Source organism: Lepisosteus platostomus, chromosome 8 (genome assembly GCF_059453375.1).
Source record: "Lepisosteus platostomus isolate fLepPlt1 chromosome 8, fLepPlt1.hap1, whole genome shotgun sequence".
NCBI classification, from domain to species: domain Eukaryota; kingdom Metazoa; phylum Chordata; class Actinopteri; order Semionotiformes; family Lepisosteidae; genus Lepisosteus; species Lepisosteus platostomus.
In genome coordinates this window covers 27,077,070-27,103,954 of record NC_142618.1, presented here as the reverse complement: position 1 = coordinate 27,103,954, position 26,885 = coordinate 27,077,070, and the positions used below count along the sequence as shown (strand labels likewise).

At 36.8% G+C, this 26,885-nt stretch overlaps 1 protein-coding gene across 9 annotated transcripts in view; it reads left to right on the top strand.

The window, feature by feature from the left end:
- Positions 1–26,885, top strand: part of LOC148657144 (pituitary adenylate cyclase-activating polypeptide type I receptor-like) — a 189,352-nt gene that overhangs the window by 72,833 nt on the left and 89,634 nt on the right. For all 9 annotated transcript variants that reach the window (XM_088643017.1, XM_088643018.1, XM_088643024.1 and 6 more), the window contains one exon: positions 588–770. In XM_088643017.1, the coding sequence (XP_088499143.1) occupies positions 717–770 (54 nt within the window). In that variant the 5' untranslated portion in view covers positions 588–716. The remainder of the gene's footprint in view (positions 1–587; positions 771–26,885) is intronic.

Here is a 26,885-nt window from a genome sequence, read left to right as displayed (position 1 = left end):
CAAAGACAGAGATATTCACAACTACAGTATACGGATACTTGACCCCTCTGACCATGTCAGGAACACAAAAGGCATCATGTTTATACAGACATCCTCTTTATTCCACCTTTTACTAAAAGTGCCTTACCATTTATATGAATATACTGTACTGTACAGTATATGGACTCTTAACAGTTGTCTCCAAACAAGACAAAGGGCCAAATTTATCCTTAAAAATTTCACATCTACTCCCAGTTAAGTGAATAATGTTTGTTCTAAATATCTCCATTAATTTACTGAAGTCAGTCTTTCATAATTCCCTAGCAGAGTTTCTTTGGATACTCCTTCTTACCTGCCATACCATTGTCCCATTTCCCTGATGTTTGTCCAATTTATCAATCTTTAGCCTCCTATTCCTTCTCTTTCTGCCATTCACCCATGTATTTGAAGAAGGCCCCATAGGTGTATAATGTTTTCTTTCTGCTTTTCAGTGTGGAATTAATTAATACTTGTTTCTGTGCACATTTATACAGTATATGTACTTGATTGAAACATTTAATATGATTGTCAGCATTCTTATGATTTTGATGTTTTATCTTCTCTTTCAGATTCTGAGATGATATTTGAGAAGTCAACACAGTTGTTTAACAAATTTTAAAGATTCTGAAGACTTTTACGACTACAACAACCCAGTATTAGCAAATTTCTTGTCTGAAAAATTTGAATCATAAGAAGAGATGTGTTATACCATCAAAGGATTCCTGGTTGCTTTCTTCTTGCTCCTTCCTATGGTAAGGAAAACATCAAGAATGTTTTATTACATATTTATATTAATAAAATTACAGCTTACATTATTTGTTTACAGACATACAGTTCCTGTATCAGATATTTGCAAAGTTTAAAAAGGCTGTTTTTTATCTGTGCTACATTTAGCATATTATACTATATTTTCTGAAGTACAGCAATTGTTTGGTTTTAGTGGAAGCACCACTATATTGATAGATATATTAAATGCCAGTGTATCAAAGCATGGGAGGTATTTCTATCTATTTCTAAGTGTAATTAATTGTTTTCTGCACATATTTAGGCACACAAATACTCAGTTAACCCTTCCCATTTATTTCAGACAATGTGTCATTTCACAATTATTGTATTTTTTTATAGGTGGTAAAATGTTTTCACAAAAGCATAACCTCATTTATGTGGCATGAGGCAAACTGTTATAGAATACTACGGTATATAACAAATGAACACTTAATAGTAATATAACTTGTGTTTTATCTTTAAAAAATATCTCCTTTTTTCTAACACTTAACATTTAAATGATAAGCCTAAATTTTACGATTGTTTTTGAGACATCTGTAATAAGCAAATCGAATGGAGGATCAGATGATTTTAGCACCTTAGTACAGTACATACAACATGAATGTAGGCTAAATGTTACACATGGGCAAATGAAATTACATTTCAGCACTTAAAAATAAAACAACGAAGCCTCAGTTTTAATATCATCCTAGTCTATATGATTTACAAAAGTATATCTTTAAGAAAATGTTTCTGATTATTTAATAAGGTTAATAATAAGGTTAATAAGGTTAAACCTTTTGGTTATTCACTGGAAAAGATCCTTTATTCTCATTGTATTGCATACTGTATGTTCTACTGTATAATGTATAAACCTTAAACTATTGTGAGGAAGGTCTTTAAAACCTCTTTGTGTTCATGGTTGTAAAATACATGGGTTAGTTTAAATGAATAACATGTGGCTTCATTAATGTTTAAGCATAACTTTTCTTTTTTTTAAAAGTAACCTGTTATGTTATCTTAGCACAGATACTGTTCTTATAGATTGTCTGGTACTGACATATAGAAAGTTACAGGCTCAGACTAATCTTTAGTAGACTTGCAAAGTACAAACTCAAGATGTGAAAAATGCATACCAAATGGAACCAAATGCCATTATTTACTTGGTTTGTAAATTGTGACTGGCAAAGTTTACATTTAATCTGAAAGTAAATCAACTTTCAGAAGGCAAAAAGATGCAAGATAACTCAACAGAAAATAAAGTTTTGAGTTTTTAACGAAGACATTTGAAAAAGAAAATCTTGCACTTTTGTAATAACATAAGAGTTACCTACTCCATGATTATATACTGTATATACAGTATGTTCACTGAACATCACTGTTTATGCATATATGTTTTTATGGAAAATACCTTTTGAAGAATTAGCAATAATAAAGTATGACCATGTTGGTAAAGGTTTTATGTTTCATTGGTGCTTAATAGTAATATTAGTCATGTATTTAATTTGTTAGAAGAAATGGAAAAAAAAATGTGTCTAAAGTGTTTTGTGGGGTCTTCTTCATTTTTTTTCATGCATATCTTTATTGTAGAATCACATGGCTCACTTCATGTGCCACTGTTGTTATTCTCTGCTCCATTCACCCCAGGTACCCTGAATGACTGTTGGTTCATTTCTCCACCCAGATCAACATTCCATCTAATCCTGATCCCAGCTTCAGTCATCATCTACTGGACTGCTTTTAATTTGAGTTTTGGCAGTTTGCAAGTCTCTTCTGTGATCTGCAAAAATCTTGCCTCTGCTACGTTCGACAAAAATCTATAGAGTTTATCAGTGACTTTATAATTATCTCCCTTGATTCCCCTCTTTTTTCCCTGTTAGCCATTTTAGCCACATCAATTCCATCACTTGTAATTATTTAGGGAGAAAGGATTTAATAATCATTAGGTCAGTCCCCTATGCCTCTGCTATTCCTAGCTTTAACAGCTTGACCTAAGGTGGACTACCTTTTACTATTCCATAACAAATCACACTGTTTACCCCATCAAGCTGGGCGCCTGGGTTTTTAAACCTGGCCTCTCAAGCACTATTAAAATCATGCCTCTTGACTCAACTCTGGCATCTCTTCAGCATTTCCTAGAGAAGTTTTACTTTGCACTTCATTTAACATTTGTCTCTAGGAGCAACCAAACCCTTTTCAACACCTTAGCTGAAGTGCTCTACTGAATCCTCTCTAATAATTAGATACTCCTCTTTCTTCTAGATTTTTTCAATTAATTTTCCCAGCTTTCCTCATGCAAGCCTGTTTAAAACAATTGAGCCCTGCTTATAGTGGATAAAATATCTGGTCTACATGCAGTCATCACATTTCTTGGAATTATTCTCAGTCCTAAAATTCTTCATCCTTTTTGCTTCATGATAAGATAGATAGATAAGACTTTATTAATCCTGTAGGGAAATTGATGTGTTACAGCAGTCCAGCCCAAGACTCCAAACAAAAACAGACATCAGAATAGTTATTAAACAAAAGACAACAAAATAAATATAAAAAAAATAAAAAAAATACATAGGTGTGTGCCAAATGTGATGATCATAGTCACTGTACAAACAATAAAATATGTGCAAAATGTGCATAGGTTTATACAGACTGATTGTCCAACATGGATGGTGTTAAAGGTACTGGAGAAGTCAAAGAACATAACTCTCACAATGCTCATAAGCTTAAATATGTTCATTTTTACTTTCCTACCTACATGTACTTGTCATCTAAATCATGCAGAAAAAAACTTCTTTTTGCTGGGTCTCCATAACTACAACATGTGAATCATTCTACAAGACCAATCATTGATTTAGCATCTCTTTGATCTTTCCTCATCAGTCTCTTCCTTCCATCACTACTAACAGCAACATTCATCTAATCGTCATCTTGAGCTTGAGACAAACTCCAACTTTTATGAATGTAGCACATTCTGTTCACCTTGGAGGCTTTTATTAAGTTAAGTGGTTCATTTCACACTGGCCTTCTATGTTTTCGTCCATTTTCTTGTTGGAATTTCTTCTACCTTTAAATTATACCCAGTCATTGCAGCTGCCTTTTTTGGGGCCACAACTAGAAATAAAAGTCCTTCATTATTATAATCATCCACATCATAAAAAAGGAGATTGTTCTCCAAGCTAATTGAGAAATTACACAGTGGTTCCATATGGCTTTTTATTTCTTATTGTCACTACTTTTAGCACAGGCCATCTCAGTAGTATAGCTGACAGTCGTTCTCATTCTCAGTTTCAGAAATTCAAAACCTTTGTTTTCGAACCCAGTCTGGATCCTTGTCTAATTACTCTTTATTCTGATCTAATCTTCCTCTGAGTCCTAATTACCAATGACCACAAATGCCATATGATCAGGAACTGCATCTTACTCCCTTAGTTACCTTGTAGATACAAGTCTGCATTATGTAACAAAAGCACACTTTCACCACAACAATTCTGCACTTACTACGCCAAAATGTTTTTGATTGATAATATGCTGTTTTGTGTGTTTCTGAGTAATTTTGTGTAAATGTTTTTAAGCATTTTCACATGGTTTTATTTTTGAAACACTTCAGGTTCATTTGGGTAATATTTATTTGTTCTTTATACAGTAAACAGTCATGTGGAAAAGAAAGTATACCCTCTCAATTTCAATTCAATGGTTTTACATATCAGGGCATAAATGACAATCGTTTGTGTCACGGACGTCCAAAGGGACTAACCGTGGGGAGCAGGAGAGCGGAAAAAGACCCATATGTGTAGCGGCGAGACGGGAAAAAGGCCCGGGCTCATTAGTGCAAAGAGTTCAGGAATGCCGTATAGAAACCTATGCCCTCAGGGAGCGGACGTGGGGCGCCCTGGTGCTAGGCGGGTCTCAGGACATCCGAACCTCAATGCTGAGCGAGGACAGAGTGCAAGACCCGGAAATATATAGCCCAAGGGAAAGAGAGGGACAGGAAGGACATTAGACCGAAAACTAGGGACAGGACAGAGAAGGAGCGCCCTCTGGCTGCAGAGGGCGTGACAGTTTGGTCTTCACCAACTTCTATAATTAGACAAATCTAGCCTCAGAAAACAGACAACACATAACAGATTTCACTATGTCATTATTTATTCAACAAAAAGTAAGCCAAAATGCAGAAACCATGTGGGAAACACTAAGTATACCCTTACTGTTTCCATAGGAATTAAGGTAATTAGCAGCCAGGTGCTGCTAATCAAATGCACTTGATTAGTTGATCATCAGGAAGTGTGACTACCTCTATAAAAGCAGAACTTTTGGCAGTTTGGTGGTCTGGAGCTTTCAGCTGTGTGTTAACACCATGCAAGGAGCAAAGACATTAGCAATGAACTCAGACAAGCAGTTGTTGCTACTCATCAATCTGGGAAGGGTTATTAGGCCATTTCCAAACAATTTGAAATCCATCATTCTACAGTGAGAAGGATTATTTACAAATGGAGAAAATTCAAGACAGTTGCTAATCTTCCCAGGAGTGGGTGTCTCAGCAACTTCACCCCAAGTTCAGACCGTATAATGCTCAGAGAAATCGCAGAGAACCCAAGAGCTACATCTAGGGATCTGCATGTCTCGGTTAACATGTTAAATGTTAAAAGTTCATGACAGTACGATCAGAAAAAGACTGAACAAATATGGCTTTCATGGAAGGATAGACAGGAGAAAGCCCCTTCTCTCCAAAAAGAACATGGCAGCACAGCTTAGGTTTGCAAAGTTGCATCTGAAGTGTCCTTTGAACAGATGAGACCAAAGTGAAGATGTTTCGTCATTATGCACCAAGCCATGTTTGGCAAAAAACAAACACAGCTTATCACTGCAAACACCTCATACATACCATCTAGCATGGTGGTGAGGGGTGATGATTCGGGCTTGTTTTGCAGCCACAGGACCAGGGCACCTTTCAGTCATCGAGTCGACCATGAACTCCTCTTTATACCAAAGTATTCTAGAGACAAATGTGAGGCCATCTGTCTGACAGCTAAAGCTTGACTGAAATTGGGTCATGCAACAGGATAATGATCCCTAGCACACCAGCAAATCTACAAGTGAATGGCTGAAAAAGAAAAGAATCAAGGTGTTGGAATGGCCAAGTCGAAGTCCAGACCTCAACCAGATTGTGTCGGGACACAGAAAGAGAGAGCTTAAGAGAGCTGTGCATAAACGAATGCCCTCAAACATAAATGAATTGTTGTAAAGAAGAGTTGGCCAAAATTCCTCCAAAACGATGTGAGAGGCTGCTAAACTCATACAGAAAATGATTACTTCTGGTTAATGCTGCTAAAGGTGGTTCTACAAGTTACTGAATCATGGGGTGTACTTAGTTTTTCACACATGGCTTCTGCATGTTGGCTTATTATTTGTTAAATAAATAATGGCTTAGTGGAATCTATTATGTGTTGTCACCTGAGGTTAGATTTACCTTATTTTAGGACCTGGTAAGGACCAGATGATTTTTTCTGTCCTGATATATAAAGCCATAGAATTGTTGCATTCACTATTCACTTAGCTGCATGGAAAAGATCTATGACATTGGTTCTCAATATTTGATGCACAATGCCCCCCTTTCAGTTAACACAACACCACAGCCTCCCCCTTGGTGTAAAGGATAACAGTTTATTTAAACATTAAAAAAGATAAATTTCAGTTGCTACTAATGAACTTAATCTTACATGAATTAAAAATATTTTTTACTTAAAAAACAAACATATTCCAGGTGGTATGATTCAAATTCACATTTGAACATCTGTTTATTTAGGAGTTTGCCTCAACCATTATCTATGTGAGCTTATAGATAATGCACATTTGCCACAAGTTTTGAAATTCTTGGCTCTGTGAAATAGTAGTATAACGAGTCACTTTCAGTATCAAGTCAAGGTGCTTTTTTTGATCATTGAAAACTCCAGCCACACTCCGACAGCAGGATTAAAATGGGATGAAGATGCACATAGCTTGTTCTTCTGGTGATTATGCTTTAATATTGAAAGAAAGAAAATGTAACGGGGCTTAGTTTTATAATGTTGCCACTAGGGAAGATATTATTTGTTGTTATTGTGTGTTTCATTGTCTGTATTAACTCTGCTTATGTGTGATTATATGGTGAATAGCCACTTGTTTACTCAAATCCAAGGAAATGGGGACCAAAGTAATTGCAGTTTTCATAAAAAAATTAACTGTTTTTGTTATTAAATAATTGATTGGATCAGACTTTGTCGATGAGATTTTGCTAACTAAAATTTGTTTCAAAGAATTTGCTGGTTGGATGTATCATTATTCTTGCTGCAGGAAAAGCAAACTTCCTGCAGATTATATGGAATGGATTTATAGTGACTCTATAAATATAGACAAATTCTGCTTGTTGTTGGCTGTGAATGGGGTTGATCAACACTGACAATTTCGAATTCAGTGGAACCTGTATTGCAACTTTGGACTCAATTATCTGTGGCATATGGACACCTATAACAAACTGAAACCTTAAGGCATAGATATTAGATGGCTTTTCAAAGTGGATTATCTGGATAGAAGCACATAAGACATCACAAAAAGTGATCCCAAGGTTGTTGCAGGCAAACCAAAAATGTAGGAGTGGGAGTGTTACTATTTGACAGCACGACATGAACAGAACTTAGCAGCCAGCTGCCAAGAACTTTGGAGCATGTGCTCCCCTACTGATGTTTTTCTGATGCCTCTTACAGCAAAATGAAAATAAGGCAACCAAGTAAATACAGCAATTAAATTTCTCTTAAAGAGAAACCACTTTTTTCATTTGGAGTTAACTATGATGATAAAATGCATGTTTAAAGGTCATGACATTTAATTGAAAATGTCTGTTAAATTGTTAACCATAGTAGCAATTGTGTTTGTATGCAAAATACATTTGGAAAGTAACCTTTTGCCACAACACCAAAGGATTATACTACAGTATATGGCAGTTTCCTGTTAAGACGAGAGGTTACTTTCCCAAATACTTTTCAAAATAGTTTTAGAAAGTAACCTCTTACCATTACATCAAATGTTTATGCTACTTAATGAACTGGACAAATACTGTACTGTATGTCCTTGATGAAGTCTGCTGTATTCAAAAGGACTATCAAAAGTCCTATGTAGAAAAGAAGTCCTAAATAGGAGTTTATGAAGTTTGGGCAAAAAAGTTTTTATTAGAAGAAAAAGTCCTATGTTGAGTTTTATTATTTTTTTAGTTTTTCCTTGTGGCACAAGGACACTGCCGTAGGGACCTAACATTCTTGTTTAAATTGTGTGTTATTTGTTTAATCACTTTGTTTTATATCATATGACTTAACTGAAAATCAGATCACACTTTAGGAGCAATTAATGCAGGAATGTACTGTAGATGACACCAAAGGGTTCACAAACGTTTGCTCACCATTGTAAAGAAAAAACAGCAAGTATTCTGTCCTTCATTTTCTACAAGTGTTTTTTAAATGAAACTGCAAGCATTTAATTTTTCATTACACTACAGAGAAACATTATATATATATAACAAATAATTAAAATTACTGATCTTATTGCTTGCACAGCAAGTGAAACTAAATGAACCTTAAGTGAAAACGATATATCATAAATCAAAAACATTGTCGTAAATATTTGCCGTTGGTAATTATGCGCTTAAAGAAGCTACAGCTGTAAGCCATTTCTTGAAAGCCATTAAAATCACTATTGGGCTCTTTTTTGGGTTTTTACATGTTTATTTGCTTTAAATAACTTTAAAAAATAAATTATTTTTATATTTTATTTTTTTTTAAATAAAGTATTTTTTAAAGCCACTATGACTTATATATATATTTTTAAAAATCAAAAATAAAATTATCTATTTTCTAATTATTTATACAATACTCAATTACTGTAATTAAAAAAAGAAAATGTTAAATTAAAAAAGTAACACATTTTTAAATTTTAAAAATGTGTTACTGTACAGTATGATTAATGCAGGAGAGCACTAATGAATTAATAAACATTCAATTTTTACAGTTAAAATAAAATTTAACTATATTACCATAAATGACAACCATACACAATCTGTGATACATTAAGGATTCACTGTGCCAATACTCAATAGACATCTTCAAATACATTTTATTCTTGGATGTAGTAAGTTGCTTAGGATAAAATCATCAGAAAATAATAATATAGTCAAATGAACAAACATATTATCAGGGAGGCAGGGATCAATGGAGTGCAAAGACATATAATAAAATAATTTACCCTTGACAGAAAAGAATAATAATATTTATCTTTTTTTCTATTTAAAAAGTGCTAGACATTGCCAATGTTTGAAAATAATTAGAATTAACTTCACTTGCAATAAAATTGACATAATTACATCAAAACAAAGAAGGGCAGTGCAAATTGCAAAATCAGTAGTTAAGGTATTCTCTGAAGCATGGAACTACACAAAGAGTATTTGGTCATTGGTACGTACAGATGCAGCCATTCAAAACAAGCGGACGATACCGCATTATTTTGCGGTGCGCTTTATGCAGTCTACCGCGAGTTACCGTAAATTCTCCTATAGTACTGCAAGTAAAATAATAGTATCCGGAATTTCCGCAAGGTGGAGCTAATAAAGCTCAACCTCTCATGTTTGAGCTGTCACCATCAAAGTCTTTAACGAAGATATTACTAATAGTATTAATAATGAATGACCTTGGACAAGCTGTAAACTCAAAGTATTGCCCTGGTCCACATTCTTTTTTTCATTGACCATCTTTGTAAAAGTAACACCACAGCATTTCGCAATCACGCATTTGTTTCCAATCATGCAAAGTACAGTAATTTTTGAGAATCTCCGATTCACCATGCCTTTCACATGCTCATAAAAGAGATTGATTTAGGAACATAAACATATTACTGTATGCAAACTGTACTGTATACAGTATGTATATGTACATTTAATGTTTTTACTGTGCCTGTTTAAGTATTGAATATTTATATGGAATTTTACCACTGAAGGGAAATCTTAGTAGCTGAGCATAAAAGAATAGGAGCATACTGTAACGCGTGTGAAGGCCCTAAACGATATTAATTTTGGAACATAAACATACAGTATATGGCTGGTCTCGGTACTTTAAAGAAAACATACACACCAGTATTCCATTTCTCCCTAAACATTTTAAGCATCGAAGTCTTTAACTAACGTGATACCGGAGTCAACAAGCATACTTTTAGAATTTGATTAAAAGGGAATATAATATGGAATCGCGTATCTAAAGAAATTAATAACGATATAATTATATCGTTACGATACAAGAATTGTGTTGCTGAATCCGGCCGAAGCCATACATTTTTTTTTAACAAACATTTCTTTGAAAAAATAAAACGTTTCCCTGGCTCAGAGATTAAATAAAACTTCACTCACACCAAACACATTTATATTTCTATATATCACAACATGATCAAATTTAAGTCATTTTAATAACAATGAATAGTCACCTAGGCATTACAATATAAACATTTATACTGATTTAAATAAAGCTGATACTGTTTAGACTTTTAATTATTTAAAACTGTATTACAGCAGCACAATGCACAATGCAACGTAAATCGCTATCTTTGTCTTCTGCGTACTAATGTTCACCTCTCTGTCCAGCAAATTAACAATAGTAATAATAATGAACTTTATTGTGTATGGCGCCTTTAAAGGTGGCTCCTCAAAGCACTTTACAGGATGAAAACAATAACAACAATACTGTTAGGCTGGGCAAACAATTTTTTTTTTAATAAATACAAAATGAGATATAATGATGTGTTCCGGCTTAGACATTAACGAAGAGCATAACACGTGGGTGGCGTAGAGGTCAGCTCTGGCTTTCCCATCTACTGTATACTGATGCACTGCAAGTACAATCCCCCTCTCTGCGGGAGTGCGGGCTGTGACGAATTAAACCGGTTTCGCAGGTATTTTCAAAGTTGATGGGGGTGAGATTTCCAACGAAAGACACCTCCCCCCCTCCAAAACCACCCATTAAGTACAGTACTTACTAGTTAAGAAAGCTAGGCTCCTCAATGAAATCGCTTTAACATGTTAATGCGTTGGTGTAACAGTCCGGGCGTGGCAAGCTTCTAATGTCAACCTGACTACGGCGAAATAAACTTTCCAAGAAAGTTTAGCCTTTGTCACTAATGAAACCACTAAATAAAGACATAAATATAGAAATCTTAAGATTTTTAAAATACATGACTTTGCTAAAATTTATTTAAAAATAAAAACGATTACAAACGCCAGCGGAGAGAGAGAACAGGGGAGGGATGTTGGTTTTGCATAAGGGGGGGGCTATTGAAATGAGGTCTATTTGGGAATGTGGAGTTACATGTTCTGGCTGTTTGTGAATTATCGTTGTTGAGTATGGAGTGTTGAGGTATTGATTTTGTGTAATGCTTTATGGTGAAAATTGAGGTGGATTTTGTTTATGATAAAGAGGATAAACTGGGATGGGAGGAGGGTTTGGTTTTACATAAGGGGCGGGATTATGATAAATTGAGGAATTTGAGAGAGTTATATTTTTGGTTTGTATTACGAATAACTCGTACAAGATATTGAGATTTGTTGATAATTGGAGGACGGTTTTACTTTAATGGTTTGATATATTTGATTTTGTATTGTGGTTGTTATCTATGCTTTTGGTTGGTATTATGTTTATATGGTTGTTTTTGTTGGTTGGTCGTTATTATGGTTATTATGTTTGTGTCATTTTTGATTATTGGATGTAATAATCAAAAGAGAGAGAGAGAGAGCGAGCACCTTCTTTTTACTTTTGTAGCCAAAGGGCCTTGCAGATCAGATTCCCTTCCCCCTACGGAAGGACAGACACATGTTTTCACAGTTTAGAAGTCTGGAAAGATTAGATTGTAATCATTTTTATTTTTGAAATACATTTTAGAAAAGTGTAATCTATACTAAAAAGCTGTACAGCACCTGCTATAAAGATACATATTGTAATACTTTCGGGTTCGGATAGGACGGACACAAGAACTCAGACTTGCGGAGTTAAAGCAAGTTAAAGTTAAAGCACCTTGAATTGAATTGAGAGAGAGAGAGCACAGCCAGGACAGACAGGCAAATAACATACACTCCACAGACATTCACAACAGCGACATACAGTGGTGTGAAAAAGTGTTTGCCCCCTTCCTGATTTCTTATTTTTTTGCATGTTTGTCACACTGAAATGTTTCAGATCATCAAACAAATTGAAATATTAGACAAAGATAACACAAGTAAACACAAAATGCAGTTTATTATTAAGGGGAAAAAAAAAATCCAAACCTACATGGCCCTGTGTGAAAACGTGATTGCCCCCTAAACTTAATAACTGGTTGGGCCACCCTTAGCAGTAACAACTGCAATCAAGTGTTTGCGATAACTGGCAATGAGTCTTTTACAGCGCTGTGGAGGAATTTTGGCCCACTCATCTTTGCAGAATTGTTGTAATTCAGCCACATTGGAGGGTTTGAGCCTTAACCGCTTTTTTAAGGTCATGCCACAACATCTCAAATCAGATTCAGGTCAGGACTTTGACTAGGCCACTCCAAAGTCTTCATTTTGTTTTTCTTAAGCCATTCAGAGGTGGACTTGCTGGTGTGTTTTGGATCATTTTCCTGCTGCAGAACCCAAGTGCGCTTCAGCTTGAGGTCACGAACAGATAGCCGGACATTCTCCTTCAGGATTTTTTGGTAGTCAGCAGAATTCATGGTTCCATTTACCACAGCAAGTCTTCCAGGTCCTGAAGCAGCAAAACAGCCCCAGACCATCACACTACCACCACCATATTTTACTGTTGGTACGATGGTCCTTTTCTGAAATGCTGTGTTACATTTACGCCAGATGTAATGGGACACACACCTTCCAAAAAGTTCAACTTTTGTCTCGTCAGTCCACAGAGTATTGTGACGCTTACGGCCGACAGGCACTGTGTAAGAGCCGGCGTACCAGAGCAGGTGATGTCACCGCCCTTCCCTGTGATAGCAGGACTTCAGCTACTGGGCTGTAGAGAGATCTCTCTTCGGCTCACCGGGCTGGGTTGCTGCAGAGAGACGCGGGAGTCCTGGGTTCGAGCCCCCGACGGTGGGGGGCCGACCTAATGCGGCAAGAGCGCCCGCCTGAGCCCCCGTTGCGTTACAGTATTTTCCCCAAAAGTCTTGGGGATCATCAAGATGTTTTCTGGCAAAACTGAGATGAGCCTTTATGTCCTTTTTGCTCAGCAGTGGTTTTCGTCTTGGAACTCTGCCATGTAGGCGATTTTTGCCCAGTCTCTTTCTTATGGTGGAGTCATGAGCACTGACCTTAACTGAGGCAAGTGAAGCCTGCAGTTCTTTGGATGTTGTTGTGGGGTTTTTTCTGACCTCTTGGATGAGTCGCCGCTGCGCTCTTGCGGTAATTTTGGTCGGCCGGCCACTCCTGGGAAGGTTCACCGCTGTTCCATGTTTTCGCCATTTGTGAATAATGGCTCTCACTGTGGTTCGCTGGAGTCCCAAAGCTTTAGAAATGGCTTTATAACCTTTTCCAGACTGATAAATCTCAATTACTCTCATTTGTTCCTAAATTTCCTTGGATCACAGCATGATGTCTAGCTTTTGAGGGTCTTTTGGTCTACTTCACTTTGTCAGGCAGGTCCTATGTAAGTGGTTTCTTGATTGAGAACAGGTGTGGCAGTAATCAGGCCTGGGTGTGGCTAGAAAAATTGAACTCAGCTTTCCAAAGATGTGATAAACCACAGGTGATTTAAGTTTTAACAGGGGGGGCGGCAATTTCTTTTTCACACAGGGCCATGTATGTTTGGATTTTATTTTCCCTTAATAATAAAAACCTTCATTTAAAAACTGCATTTTGTGTTTACTTGTGTTATCTTTGTCTAATATTTCAATTTGTTTGATGATCTGAAACATTTCAGTGTGACAAACATGCAAAAAAATAAGAAATCAGGAAGGGGGCAAACACTTTTTCACACCACTGTATCATAAAACATTTGCACATATTGTTAAATTATTACTTGTTTTTCAGGAAGTTAAAAAAAACACTTGAATTACTTATCCATTTTCTATAAATAAAATTATTTTTCAAGCAATGCAACTAACGTCGGGCAACGTGTTTTTTTAATCCAACATTGACAGCCACATCTTAAATCTTGTCAGTCAGCTCTTTTTTCTCTATTTGAATTGTGGCGATTCAAACAACTTGGGATAACAAACGATATTGGTTTTGGAACATAAACATACAGTATGTAAACTCTATATTGCTGGTCTTGGTATTTTAAAGAAAAAATACACACCAGTATTCCATTTCTCCCTGAACATTTTAAGCATCACAGTCTTTAACTAACGTGAAATAACGTGTATAAAAAGTGGTAGTTTTAAGCTTTTCTGCGAATACCCTCGATACCAGAGTCAACAAGCATACTTTTAGAATTTGATTAATAGGGAATATAATGTGGAATCGCGTATCTAAAGAAATTAATAACGATATAATTTGGTTTCTGTCAAAGCGCAATGAATTAGTGACAATGAATTAGTGTATGATCTATAGTTGAAATCTGAGCCTAAATAAAAAGAAAAAGCATTTTCAGAGAGCAATTACGCTGTGTTTATGTAGAATAAGTGATTAGGTTTATGAGCAATCTAATTACTTATTCGTTTAAAACGCTATATAAAATAAAGTTTATTATTCATTTGCTGGACAGAGTGGTGAACATTATTATGCATAAGACAAAAATAACTATTTACGTTAAAAGACTTAATTAAACACGGGTTTGTGATTTGAATGGGAATGGGGGTGACGGGAACTCTTAATCTAAATAAAAATATAATCAATAAAACAGGTTTCGATAGTTAATAACCACTTTTTATGCACGAAACACGGGTGATTTTTCTTCCTCCTGATCAGTTTAGAAATCTGTGTATGCTGTAAGGTTTTTACTTCTTAATTAAACACACGTTTTGAATAGAAAGAAATCCTCTTCCTGGTACAGTATGTACAGCAGACCAGCATGTCTTTTGTCTCCAATCAGAGGGGTGTCAGATAATCACCATTCTGAAGCCCTACCGTAATCTCTGGTATAGGGAGACCCCAGAATTATGTCCCATAGTTTAGATAGATGATAGATACTGTAACGCAACGGGGGCTCTGGCGGGCGCCCTTGCCGCATTAGGTCGGCCCCCCACCGTCGGGGGCTCGAACCCGGGACTCCCGCGTTTCTCTGCAGGGACCCAGCCCGGTGAGCCAAAGAGAGATCTCTCTACAGCCCAGTAGCTCTAGTCCTGCTATCACAGGGAAGGGCGGTGACGTCACCTGCTCTGGTACGCCGGCTCTTACACAGTGCCTGTCGGCCGTAAGCGTTACACTACTTTTATTGATCCCGTGAGGGAAATAAAGTAAATCATTTTCATTTTAGGAAATTATTAAACGCTCGGTTAAAAGCAAAGGAGATTGTCTGTTATAGTGGACATAAAAACAAGAGTTTGCTGCGGCGTTGATGGAAACCCAAATTAAAAAAAATTGCTGGCATTACTGTATATCCTAGAAGACACAGACCGGCGCCAGACCGGGAGAATGCCCGCAGCATAAAAGAAAATGCCTGATGAACTAGGGATTGGACAGTTTCCAAGTGCTTGTACAATCGATGGAAATGTTCAAATAAATGTGCAAAAGAAATAAACAAAATAATCATTTATTTCTTTATCATATTGGCTAGCTAATGTCCGCTCTTTGCTGGTTAGTGGCTGTGTTTCTGCGTTGGGTAGCAACGGGTGACTGTTCTCAGGCGGAAGATTTAAACAGCTTAATTTTCGTGTTAAATCATTTTTTTTAAAATTAAAATTCATTCTATACAGTAATCGCATATTTGGGTACCATTTCATAAAATGTTCATGCTTAAAATGTTTAGGGAGAAATGGAAGACTGGTGTGTATTTTTTCTTTAAATTACCAAGACCAGCCATACACAGTACAGTTTACATACAGTAATGTTTATGTTCCTAAATTAATATCGTTTATGACTTTCAGATGCGTTATGCTCCTCTTCTTTTTATGCTCAGCTACTAAAATTTCCCTTTAGTGGTAAAATTCCATATAAATATTCAATACTAAGCGGATTAAAATGTGCACAGTAAAGAGATTAAATGATTAAATCTTTTCACTACCAACCAATGCACCATGAGTGCCCCTGTCGGTCATTTTGGCCAGCCAATCACTTACCGCGGTGCCCTGCGGTGGCTTGTGGGTAGTTTCCCGTACCGCGGGAACATCATTGTACTTGTGTGGGGTTTGATCACATTTTACTTCCTTCTTGCTAATAATATCAGCGACAGCTTGATGAGGTTCAGTCACTAGGTGATGAAAGTGAATTGTGTTCCAGTAGGTTTTTTGTGAAAGTTTCAGTTATTGAACACAACAATCTTTTTTCTTATTTTGATGGAAAGGCAAAATACTTAATGATAAGGATTTTATATGCTAAGTATTTTCAGATTTTTTTATTAATCTTACATTAATTACTGACTGTCATGCACTTGAGTGTCTGTTGCATTAAAGCACTAAATGAACCCATTAGCGAGATGATTGGGCACAGGAGATGAGGAGAATAGATTAACCTATTGAAAGTCAAGTCTGGTGAAAATGAAACATTGCATAGGAAGGAACCAATGTGCTCTGCTAAACAAGAACAATGCCTTTGTGCCATCAGCATATTGGGAGATGGCCTATGATGTTCACAGCAAACAAATTCTATTATGCAGTACTACTGTACATGAATCAAATCCTGAGGACTCATGCTAATATGATAACAGTCCAGCAGGTAACATTCAAAACCATTGCATGAATACTGTTTGTGTTACAGTGGCTTTCTTGTGAGATGAGAATATGACGGCTATACAGTACTCTAGAAGCCTTGTTTGCCAGACATGAACCACATTTAACAGTGAACAGACAAACTTGTTAAGGCTCTTGAGACAAATTAATTTACCTATGTAATGCTGGTCATCAAATTTAAATAGAAAATGAAATATTTTTGTTGTGACAGTTTTGTGATTTTGTGATAAGTTGTGTATAAGTTTTAAAAAAACATTTTGGGGAATGCTTTTTAAGGATGCATTATGACTTATAGATGAAAATATTAAGGAATGCTAGTTCTCAAATGAAACATTTGTCTGATCTTAGCAGCTCTGAATCCAGTAGGTCTCTGACCAATGGAAGCTGGGTATTTACAGAACCCCTCAGTATATCATCATATTATTAAAACATTGTACAGATTGTTGGGTTTAGTAAATAAATTCCGTGAGGAAACATTGAAAAGGAAAAATGGATATTCGTAGTAGTTCACTAGGAATAACTCCCAAGAATTAAGTATACCGAATGGTTGATGTAGTGTTTTAGTCACAATAAAATTTGGCTTAACTCATTTGGCTGAGGGGTAAACTCCTGGCCTAAGATGAGGATGGTAGTACCCTCTGGCAGATTGAGGAGTGACCAAGGGATAACTGCAACCTTGAAATAAGGTGGATTTGGGATGCAAGAAGACATATGGGAATAATGGGAATAATGTATAGTATGTATAATGTTTTAGGTGAGAAAATTGTCAGGAGTGAATTTGAATTACTAACAGTTGAGACTGATTGAACTTGGATGTTGTAATGTCTCTGAACTTCCATGATATACTCCATAAATACTGATACCAGATAGTGGTTACTTTTAGAAATAGTAAATAGTAAATGTTGTGAATTTTGATCATTTAATGAAAGTAAAGATTAACTGTTATCCTTATTTAAGCAATGGAAAAGAAAAGATGTTTTGAGTTGTTTATACTGTATATGTGTGTAACATGGTTTTGTAAAGTTTCTGTAAACCTACTGTATGTATCTAAAGGGCATATATAAAATGACAGTTGTCATTTTTTATTTTACTAGAAATGGTACATCGTTGTTGATGATTTTGTAGACCATGTTATGTTGGCGTCACACTACTTGACTCCTCACGACTTCTTAGTTGGAGAATATTTCAAATTTAGTGACTGCAGTTGCTGAATCTCGCTGCCTTTACTGTCCTAGAGGGCATGGGGTGACTACACGATTCCCTCGACTTTTCATCATGGTTCTAAATCTTTTATTGCACCACAAAAGTACCGCGAGGTCACCTCATTTTGGCAGCCAATCAACGTGGAGCACACGGAATAAGAAGAGGAGCACTGCACGAAAGTAAACAACATGGAGAACAAGCAAACTTTGTCGTGGTACGACAAACACGAAACATCATATTAACAAATATGTCATTGGTGAAAACAGTAAATCTTTAATTTCTACTTTGTAATGTCTGTAGCAGCATTATCATTTTTTTCTGATTTTATACGCTAAGCAAAACTGGATCAAGCAGTACAAGTTAGATTATTGCAGTATGTGGTGTTGATGGAAATGTATGGTGGGCTCTTCACCCTGTCTTAGATTAGTGACCAGTGAATTTTGTTGACCAGTGGAAAAAAAAAGTTGCACTGATACAATGATGGATTTTTGGAAATAATACTACAGTATATGCATGTGACAAAATTGCAATCTGGGTACTTTTTGCAATTTTAATATGCATGTGAACTCTCCTATCTCTTCAGCCACAGTCAATTTCTTAGGTACTTCGGATTGTTTGGATTAAGCTTAACTTAGCATATCAAGTTCCGAACAAATGAGCATGGCCTTATACTTAGTTATTTCTTGTGTAGTGGGCACTTCAAACTAACAAGCATTTGAATTGAACATTTCTGATCATATGTGTGTCCTACAGGACGTGGAAGTTCCTCCAACGTCTGATGATAGTAAGTGCAATGTAACCTGTAGAATAAATTTGGTGAATCCAATGAATGTATTGACTCTGCATTTCAGTTTCTTTTACCTGAGGATTCTGTTGCTCAATACAATGATACCCTAAAAACAATACTGTATCTTCTATGAAAACCTATCCCATTTCTTTTGTTTTTTTTTTCTTCCTGGTATTAAGTTAAATGTACTTTATAAAAGCAGCAGGATGGTGTTTTAAGTATTTCTGGAGAAACATTAGGATGACTGTTGATCTACAGGTTTATGAACAAAATCAAAAGACCAATAGCAATGCCCTTATGCTGTTCAGATCATTTTTCTTTTCCAGTCTGATTAACCTGCAAATAAGTTAGCTTTTCCTCCCTCTGCTAAGCAGCTAGTTAAAATGTAACCTTCAGCATGTATCGTGTGTTCTTTGCTCATGTTCAGGTAGCTTTTTCAGCCTTGTGTCCATTTGGTATTGACCTACTGTAATCAATCAGTCCCCAAAATCGTATGTTGTTCCTTTAAGATTAATGACTAAGTTCTGGAATGGCACGTCAATTACAATCCAAGCTTGCATTTAATGAGCTCTTTTAGTCAGGGTTTGGGCAGAGGTGGTATTCAAACAGTTCTTATTAAGATGTTAAATTATTTGCTGACGGGTTGTTAATTGTTAACGGGTTGTTAACATTAATTGATAAACCTCTCCTTCTGGACTTATGTGCAACATGTGATAATGTTACTCACAGCATCCTGGGGGATCACATTGAGAATTATCTAAGATCACAGGTACTTAGCATTGTTGGTTTGGCTACTATTAGGCTGCCAGGACCCAATTCACAAATTGTGTCTGTAATTTGTAGCTGCTGTTTTCTCTTTTTTGGGTTGTTTATTGGTGTTTTATGCTAGGACTATTGCCGTTTAGTATTAAAGTAATGTGTCTGGGTCACATTGTTCTCCACCAGTAATATTCAGTAGCTATGTGTCAGGAACAGTTATTTCCAGGCCCTATGCGGACGACACAATCCGGAAGGTGAAGAAACAATAGGGAACAATATCATGCAGGAGTGGGTCAGGAGACAGGGGGGCATGTCCAAGGTGAGCAGGTGTCCAGGGAAAGCGAGTCCGGGGCGAACAATCCAAGCATAAATCCAAAAGGGAAATCCAATATGGAAGGCTGAGTCCAAGACCAGGGGATCCATCCAAAGTAATTAAAAACCAGAACCGGGTCGGGACCGGCAGGGCAGGGAATCAGGAACAGGAAACTAAAACCATAACGGAGCCAGACGCAGTAGAACCCCGGGCTCTCAGGAAACGGGATTCAATGAGAAGCCTTGGGCAAATGCCTGCGTCTGCCTTTAAAGGTGGAACTAAAGAGGGGCTGGAATAAGGAACAGGTGTGGGGAATGGGACAGAACGAGGAAGGGCTGGAGCGCCCTTAAGAGGAGGAGTAACGATCGTGACTCTATGCTGGCAACATTCAGGTTTTACTTGAAGACAAAAAAAAGATGCTACTGATGTGGTTTTTGTACTTTGCTGGTGACTTTAAGCTAAACTTTTATAAGACCAAAATTATGCTCATACTCCCCAAACACCCATAGCAATGTTTGTTATTTAAGTGTTGTCAATATTACTAAAATCAAACCCATTATGTAAGTAGCAAACCTCAACATAATTGTTGTAATACATGTATAGTTCCTTCTTCATGACTCTGAACTTCTGGCAATTCACTGTTTTTCAGCTTATGAAGTCCACAATTCTGATAAACATTTGCACCTCATTCTCCTAATTGAGTTGGAAAACATACAGTACACGAGTGCATTTTCCTGTGCAGTCTCAGAAACGTCCAACTGGGCATACCTGGAGTATTTTGGAGTATGCAAAAATTGGTTTAAATTCATAATATCTAAAATTTTACTCCTTCATTACAGCACATGATTATTGGCATAATAAGGAAACTTTTCTTAACATCACTAAAAAAGGCATCTCTCCATTTTCTTGAAATTATCTTTTATCTGTGTTCTGATTTTTTTTATAAGTTTATTGTTTCTTTTTTAAATCGCTTTCTCACAGATCACATTTAGTGTGGATAGGGTAAACATAACACTTTGGCAACATGTAAGCATAGATTTGAGTATCTAATGGATTTGCTGCAGACAAATAATCCTTACAATCAACCAGTATAGTGCTTTTCTGGACACTCCACTCAAAGCACCCACAGGTAATGGGGACTCCCCTCCACCACATCGATAACCTGGCAGCCAAAGTGCTCAACACACATTAGCTATCAGTGGGGAGGAGAGCAGAGTAATCATGCCAATTCATAGATGAGGATTAATAGGAGGCCATGACTGGTAAAAGGCGGACAAAAATTTGCCTAGAGTAACACCCTGCTCTTTTCGAGAAATGCCCTGGGAGTTCCTAATGAGTTAGGACCTGGGTTTTACATCTCTTCTGAAGGATGGCGGTTATTCTGGGGCTTTAAACCCCAGACAGACCACCAAGTAAGTGTTCCCTACCACCTCTTCCAACAGCAACCTTAGCTTTTCCAGGAGGTCTCCGTTCTAGGTACTGGACAGGTTCACACATGCTTAGCTTTAGTGTGTTGCCAGTTGTGAGTTGAAGGGTGATATAGCTGCTGGCTATATGGAGCCTATATGGCGGAGGGGCAATGGTGTTCTCTTTTAAGTTAGAGTTATTTGTTATTTTATCTAGGTTAGTCTAGATAGCCAGACTATTTCAGTAAAACTGGCTAGGAATAATCTGTGACTGTCAGTGTGTTCAATTAACTTGCAGGTGATTAAATATAAAGTGCCAGCTTTACTTATCTAATTAATGCAATTTTTGTTTAACGAGCTGGGTTTACACATTTATAAAATAAAGATAGTCATATCAAAAGTAGTTATGAAGAAACTGTTCATTTTTATTGAAGGAAGTGTCTTAAATTTACAATGTATACTGTCACGATTGTAGTCCCCCCTCCTTAAGGGCGCTCCGGCTCTTTTCACTTTGGATTTATTCTGTGCACCTGCCCCTTGTTCCAGCCTCCTTCCCGTTCCCCTTAAAAGCCAGACACTCAGTCAGTTCTGGGCTCTGCTTCTGATTTCTGTATCGTGCGAGCCCGGGTCCGGATGAGTCTGGCTCTGTCATGTATTTAAGTCTCTGTTTTTGTTCCTGTTCCACCTGCCGGCTCTGACCGATTAAAACCGGTTCCTGGTTTTAATCTCCTGTTTCGGATGGATCGCCTGGCCATGGACTCTAGCTTGTTTTTGGATTCCCCGTCTGGATTATTTTTGGATTGTTTGCCTCGGCCACACCTCCCCCATGCACCAGCGCACTTTGAAAACGCACTGTTTTCATCCCCGTATTCCTGCATGACTTTTTCCCCAGTGTTTCCTCACTATTTCGGATTGTGTTGTCCGCATAGGGTCCGGAAAGAACTGTTCCGTTACAGTATTCAATTCAATTTCTAAAGGTATAGAAAACATTTGAGTAGTGGATATAACTAATATAGCTCAAAGAAGCTCATTAGAAAGCTGTATTTTGTAAACCAAGAAAGAACTAACTTATTAACCAATTAAAGGCAAAACCAATGATTCAAATATATTTTTCCATGTGATATGTGTATATGGCAAAATGGAATAATATTTATTTTAAAATGTGTTTGATCTGTTATTTTTATAGTGAACAAAATATACACAATATTATTGTTGTTCATTCTAATTATGGTGGGGTCAGTATAGTTAATTCCCTTAGCACATAAAACTTTCCTTGCCTGACAAATTGATCATGATGTGTGTGAATAGGGACTTACTGTAAGTGAATAGTTGAACAATATTAATATCTCCAGTAGGATATTTTCCTCAATTGAATTTGCCCTTGTTTTTATCCAGGTGCTTCAGCGGAAAGGTCAATATAAATGCTAATTTTGTGGAAAGCTTGATTAATTATGAAATGAGACAGTGGGTTAAGTGCATTTGATCACCAAAAATTGGTCTCTCTCATTAACTGTTTCAGGTTTTCTTTCTACTTTCATTACATGTTTTCCCTTTTTAAAAAAACATCTACAATCTCTAGATAATTTGGAGGCTTGTACACATAATTATTTTTAGTGAGAAGTGTACAAAGCCACTTAAAGCTGAATTTCAAACATCTGTTTGGAACAGAGATTATTTTTATTCACACTCAGTATATACTGTGATGCCATGGGGGTATGGCCATCACTTTTGAGCACAGAACAGGTGGGTCCTTACCATCTGAGATGCCCTTACAATCTATTTGGGCAACGTTTTGTTATAATTTTAACTAGTTTCCATGCTTACACTCACTCCACTGAGAGTAATGCTATTGGGGTAACTACAACACGAGGCATAACATTTTATATGCTTAGTGCATTTGAGGATTTTCTCTCAACACTCTAAGCCTTGGCTCATTGACTCTAATGCTCAGAGTTTCATAATGTACATCTGACATCTTTCTAAATGTTATATTAGCCCTTGCACTGATTCTCATATAATGCTTCTCTTTCATGCCTCGGTCCTTTCTATAACCACCTACGAGATCATCTCGCTGAAGATCAACTTGTATCACTGAGTCCTCAGCTCCTAGACTTTCAAACTTAGTGATTGTAGCACCTCTGGCTGTTACTTCTACCAGCACATCCTTTTTTGGGAGTAAAAGTGGATTCGCTGCTTCTTGTTTGGACAGGCACACTCTACAGCCTTCCTTACCTTACTGGCAGGCTGACATAGCAGTCACTGAGACTACTAATCGTGTACCTCGACCAGAGACCACAAGTTAGACAGGTCCCCTTCCTTCACTCTGTTCTCCACATGTAGAGTGAGGGCCTCTGCATTACACCCTGAACTCTGATCTTACACACTCAGTGGACATTTCTCTACTTAGCTTTGTACCTGTTCATTTGTCAGAACAGGCTGTCTGCTTTAATTATTAAAGACCCTCCCTGAACTTACATTCTCATTCATCTTTCACCCTTACACAGACTTTACTATTCCCGCTTCACGTTAGAACTTGCGGTCTCTTTAAATATACAGTACCAGATTTCTCTAAATCATCAATCCTCTTCAGGATTGATGTTCTCACCGGTCTCCTCATGGGGGTTATTCACACAGTGGTGCAAATATTTAATATGCTTTCAATTCCTCTGGAATTGTCGCTCTCGTCAGAGCCCTCATGGGGTTTAGAACTACAGCCTGCCTTCTTTGCTGCTGCTCCTTTTCCAGCTCTCAAACACGCAGCTGCTGGACTATTGTTTAACTTCTTATTATGAGTGGTTGTTACCCACATTGACCTAGCTTGCTCACAGCACACATCCGCCAGCTTGCATGACAGATCAGCTTGCTCATACAGCCTATTCTTTACCACACAACAGCAGCATATCAAACACACTGCTACCATATATACAGGAGTTTTTTTCACTCCTCCAGCTGCAAGTCATTCTCACTGCTGTGCCTCAGCATGGGGTAAGCAGTTACACCTGCACGCTGGCACCGCATATGCTCTGGCTCAGCTGGTTCTTCTGACTTGCCCTGCTGTGACGTCTCTACTGCTCTTTAACATGTACAGTATACTAAATATGAGTCTACCTACCTATCAGTAGTGAGGGTAGCTCAGGACTGACAGCCTGGTTTGTTCTCTTAGCAGGACAATATCCAGTCTGCCCTTATAGAACCTCCCACAACTGTGTCTTATTAGAACATAGCCTTCCTCAAGTTTCTAACTTTCCCAGTTGATTTCCTGAATTAGTGTCCATGCAAGTAGTTGAAAACTGGAAGAATGTGTAATATAGAGAAGAAAGAGATTGGCTTATTTTAGAATTAATAAGAGGGTTATATATTAACAACAACAAGGGAATGATGCTGGTGTTCAACCACTAGGAAAGTTAATTATAAAGAGGCATCTGTCATTGAAAGAATCAAGAGCTTATACATGGATGCTCTAAGGGTCAGATTCCACAGGTGCTTCATCTCTCTCCTAGAAGCTCTCAAAGAGAACGTTTAGCTTGGGCATCATCATGGGAGTGAGAAGTTTTCATTGTGCTTGAATTTGTACACAATCCAAGTACTTTATGCCATAGGCAGCCCTATACACTGCTGAAAAATCAAGAGCATGCCATCATGTATCTTGGTAATGAACCCCTGATGTCCGTTCCATGATGTATTCATTTGCGTAGAATCACTCCACTATCAAGCAAGGGGCAGTCATCATATGAATACTGCTAGGTATACTTTAGCAATGTTGTCTTGTTCAGCCTCCAGCGGTGGCTTTAGTATCTCTGTTCTGACCTGTGAGTTGGCAGAGTTTTCTGCCACATTGCATCTGATTCAGTGAAGCAGACAGCAGATCATTTATTTTAGGCTTGATCTGGTATGGTTTTTCTTTTAACGTCTGTAATAGAAAATAGTTATATTTTTACATCACATTTTTATTTTAAAAACATGTTTTTTACAGTTAGAATACTAAATTAAATAAGGCACTAATCGTTACGTCATTCACTTTTTTTTGACTGGGGGTATATAGTAAAAACTGATCGATTAATTTACTTGACTACTAGCTATGTATAGCCACTGAATCTCCAAATTTATGTCCAGAAATTGTGGCATACAGCAGCATTTGGCAAATTTCTGAAGTGCAAAACTTAAACACCATGAATAGACATTTTTTTCTTATTTGATAGAGAGAGAAAAAATCACTGTTTTCATTGTTCATGTTCTTATGGAGCAGATTTATGCATTCTTGTGTTTTCATCAGAGGCTCTTTCAGCACTATGCAGCTTTTCCTCAGCTTTGAAAAGCAGTTGTTTGTGTCTGCTGCTGCTGTGAAATAGGATGACAAAAGTTTCCTTGAATTTAAAGAGGAACCGTTGCCCCAATGTTTCATGCCAGTTATTAAATCTCTGTAACAAAATTAATTGATAACATTTTACGATTCTGAATCAAGCACAAGATTGTGAACTTTGTGAATGTACTGGATGATTTTGTCATAAACCACTGTTCTCGCCATGGGGGAATTGTGATGTGAAGCACCCCTTCCTGCTCACTAGTCACCGTAATGACTAATGTAATGTGATGTACGAACAAATAAGTTCAGGTTGTGCAGCAGACATTCCACTGCAGAAACGTTCCAACATGATCTGCATGCAGATCTAACAAGTAGGTTGTATTTGTCAGTAAAACCGTCTCGAAGTCAAGAATAATAATTCTATTGGATTAAAGAGATATACTGTACTCGTAAGCCAAGTGATGAATATTGGAGGTTTTACAAGTTTCTGTGCACATTTTGCTTTCATTGTGTTTTGAAATGTCAATGCAGATTCTTTCTAACCCAGAAATATAAAAATTCCCCCTTTAAAAAGTCTCCCTTTAAATTATTTTATCATTATTGTATTTAGTTACATGCTCACGTAGTCCTAACTACAAGTATTTAAATCATATTTAAATCACTGTGTCAAAAATAGAATAACAGCACTTTCATTGAACACTATAATTTGATTCACTGTTGCACATTACAGTTTGGAAGACATTTTTATATTGTAACTAGTTTCTGCATATAATGTCAAACAGCCAATAGCTTCACACAGCTGCAGCAGCAATTCTTGGACCAAGAATGTGTCCCTTATTATCTCTGAATAACTGACAGAACACTGGCATACCATTTCTATGCTCAGATTAGTTTGTCAGTGAACACTGTGTTCTGAGCAGGGCGCAAGATCTCTAACATCTATTTTGGTAGGCTGTTTGAGTAGTTTAAATGTTTTTTTTGCAAAGGATTTGACAAACTTGATGTACTGTATGAGATGGATGCAGTTGTTCAAAGATCACAGTAATGTAGAGAGTTTTATTTTAATTTTAATTTTTTGACTTTAACTTAGATTTTTTGTGTTTCTGTTCTTTTATACTACATTTGCATATTTCATTTCTAGTAGGTTAATTTGGTGTGTTGTGTTTTTCAAAATATTATAAATGATCACTGAAAATAAGAAAGTCTGCAAAACAGAAGTCCATTTGGTCCATTTATCTCAAATAGTAGTTTAGTAGTTAAATCTAAAACATATTTCTTGAATGAGGCCTCAGCCACCTGCCTTCGTGGAAAAAAAACATTTTAGCTTTGGGTTGTGATACTGTCTTTATTTCATTACTGATTGAAACAGCATTGACTGTATCTGTACCCATTAGAATTGTATATAGTTCTATACAATTTCCTCTTTCTCCTTTATTACAAATAAAAAAGACTTAGTTTTAGATTTCAAATCATTCT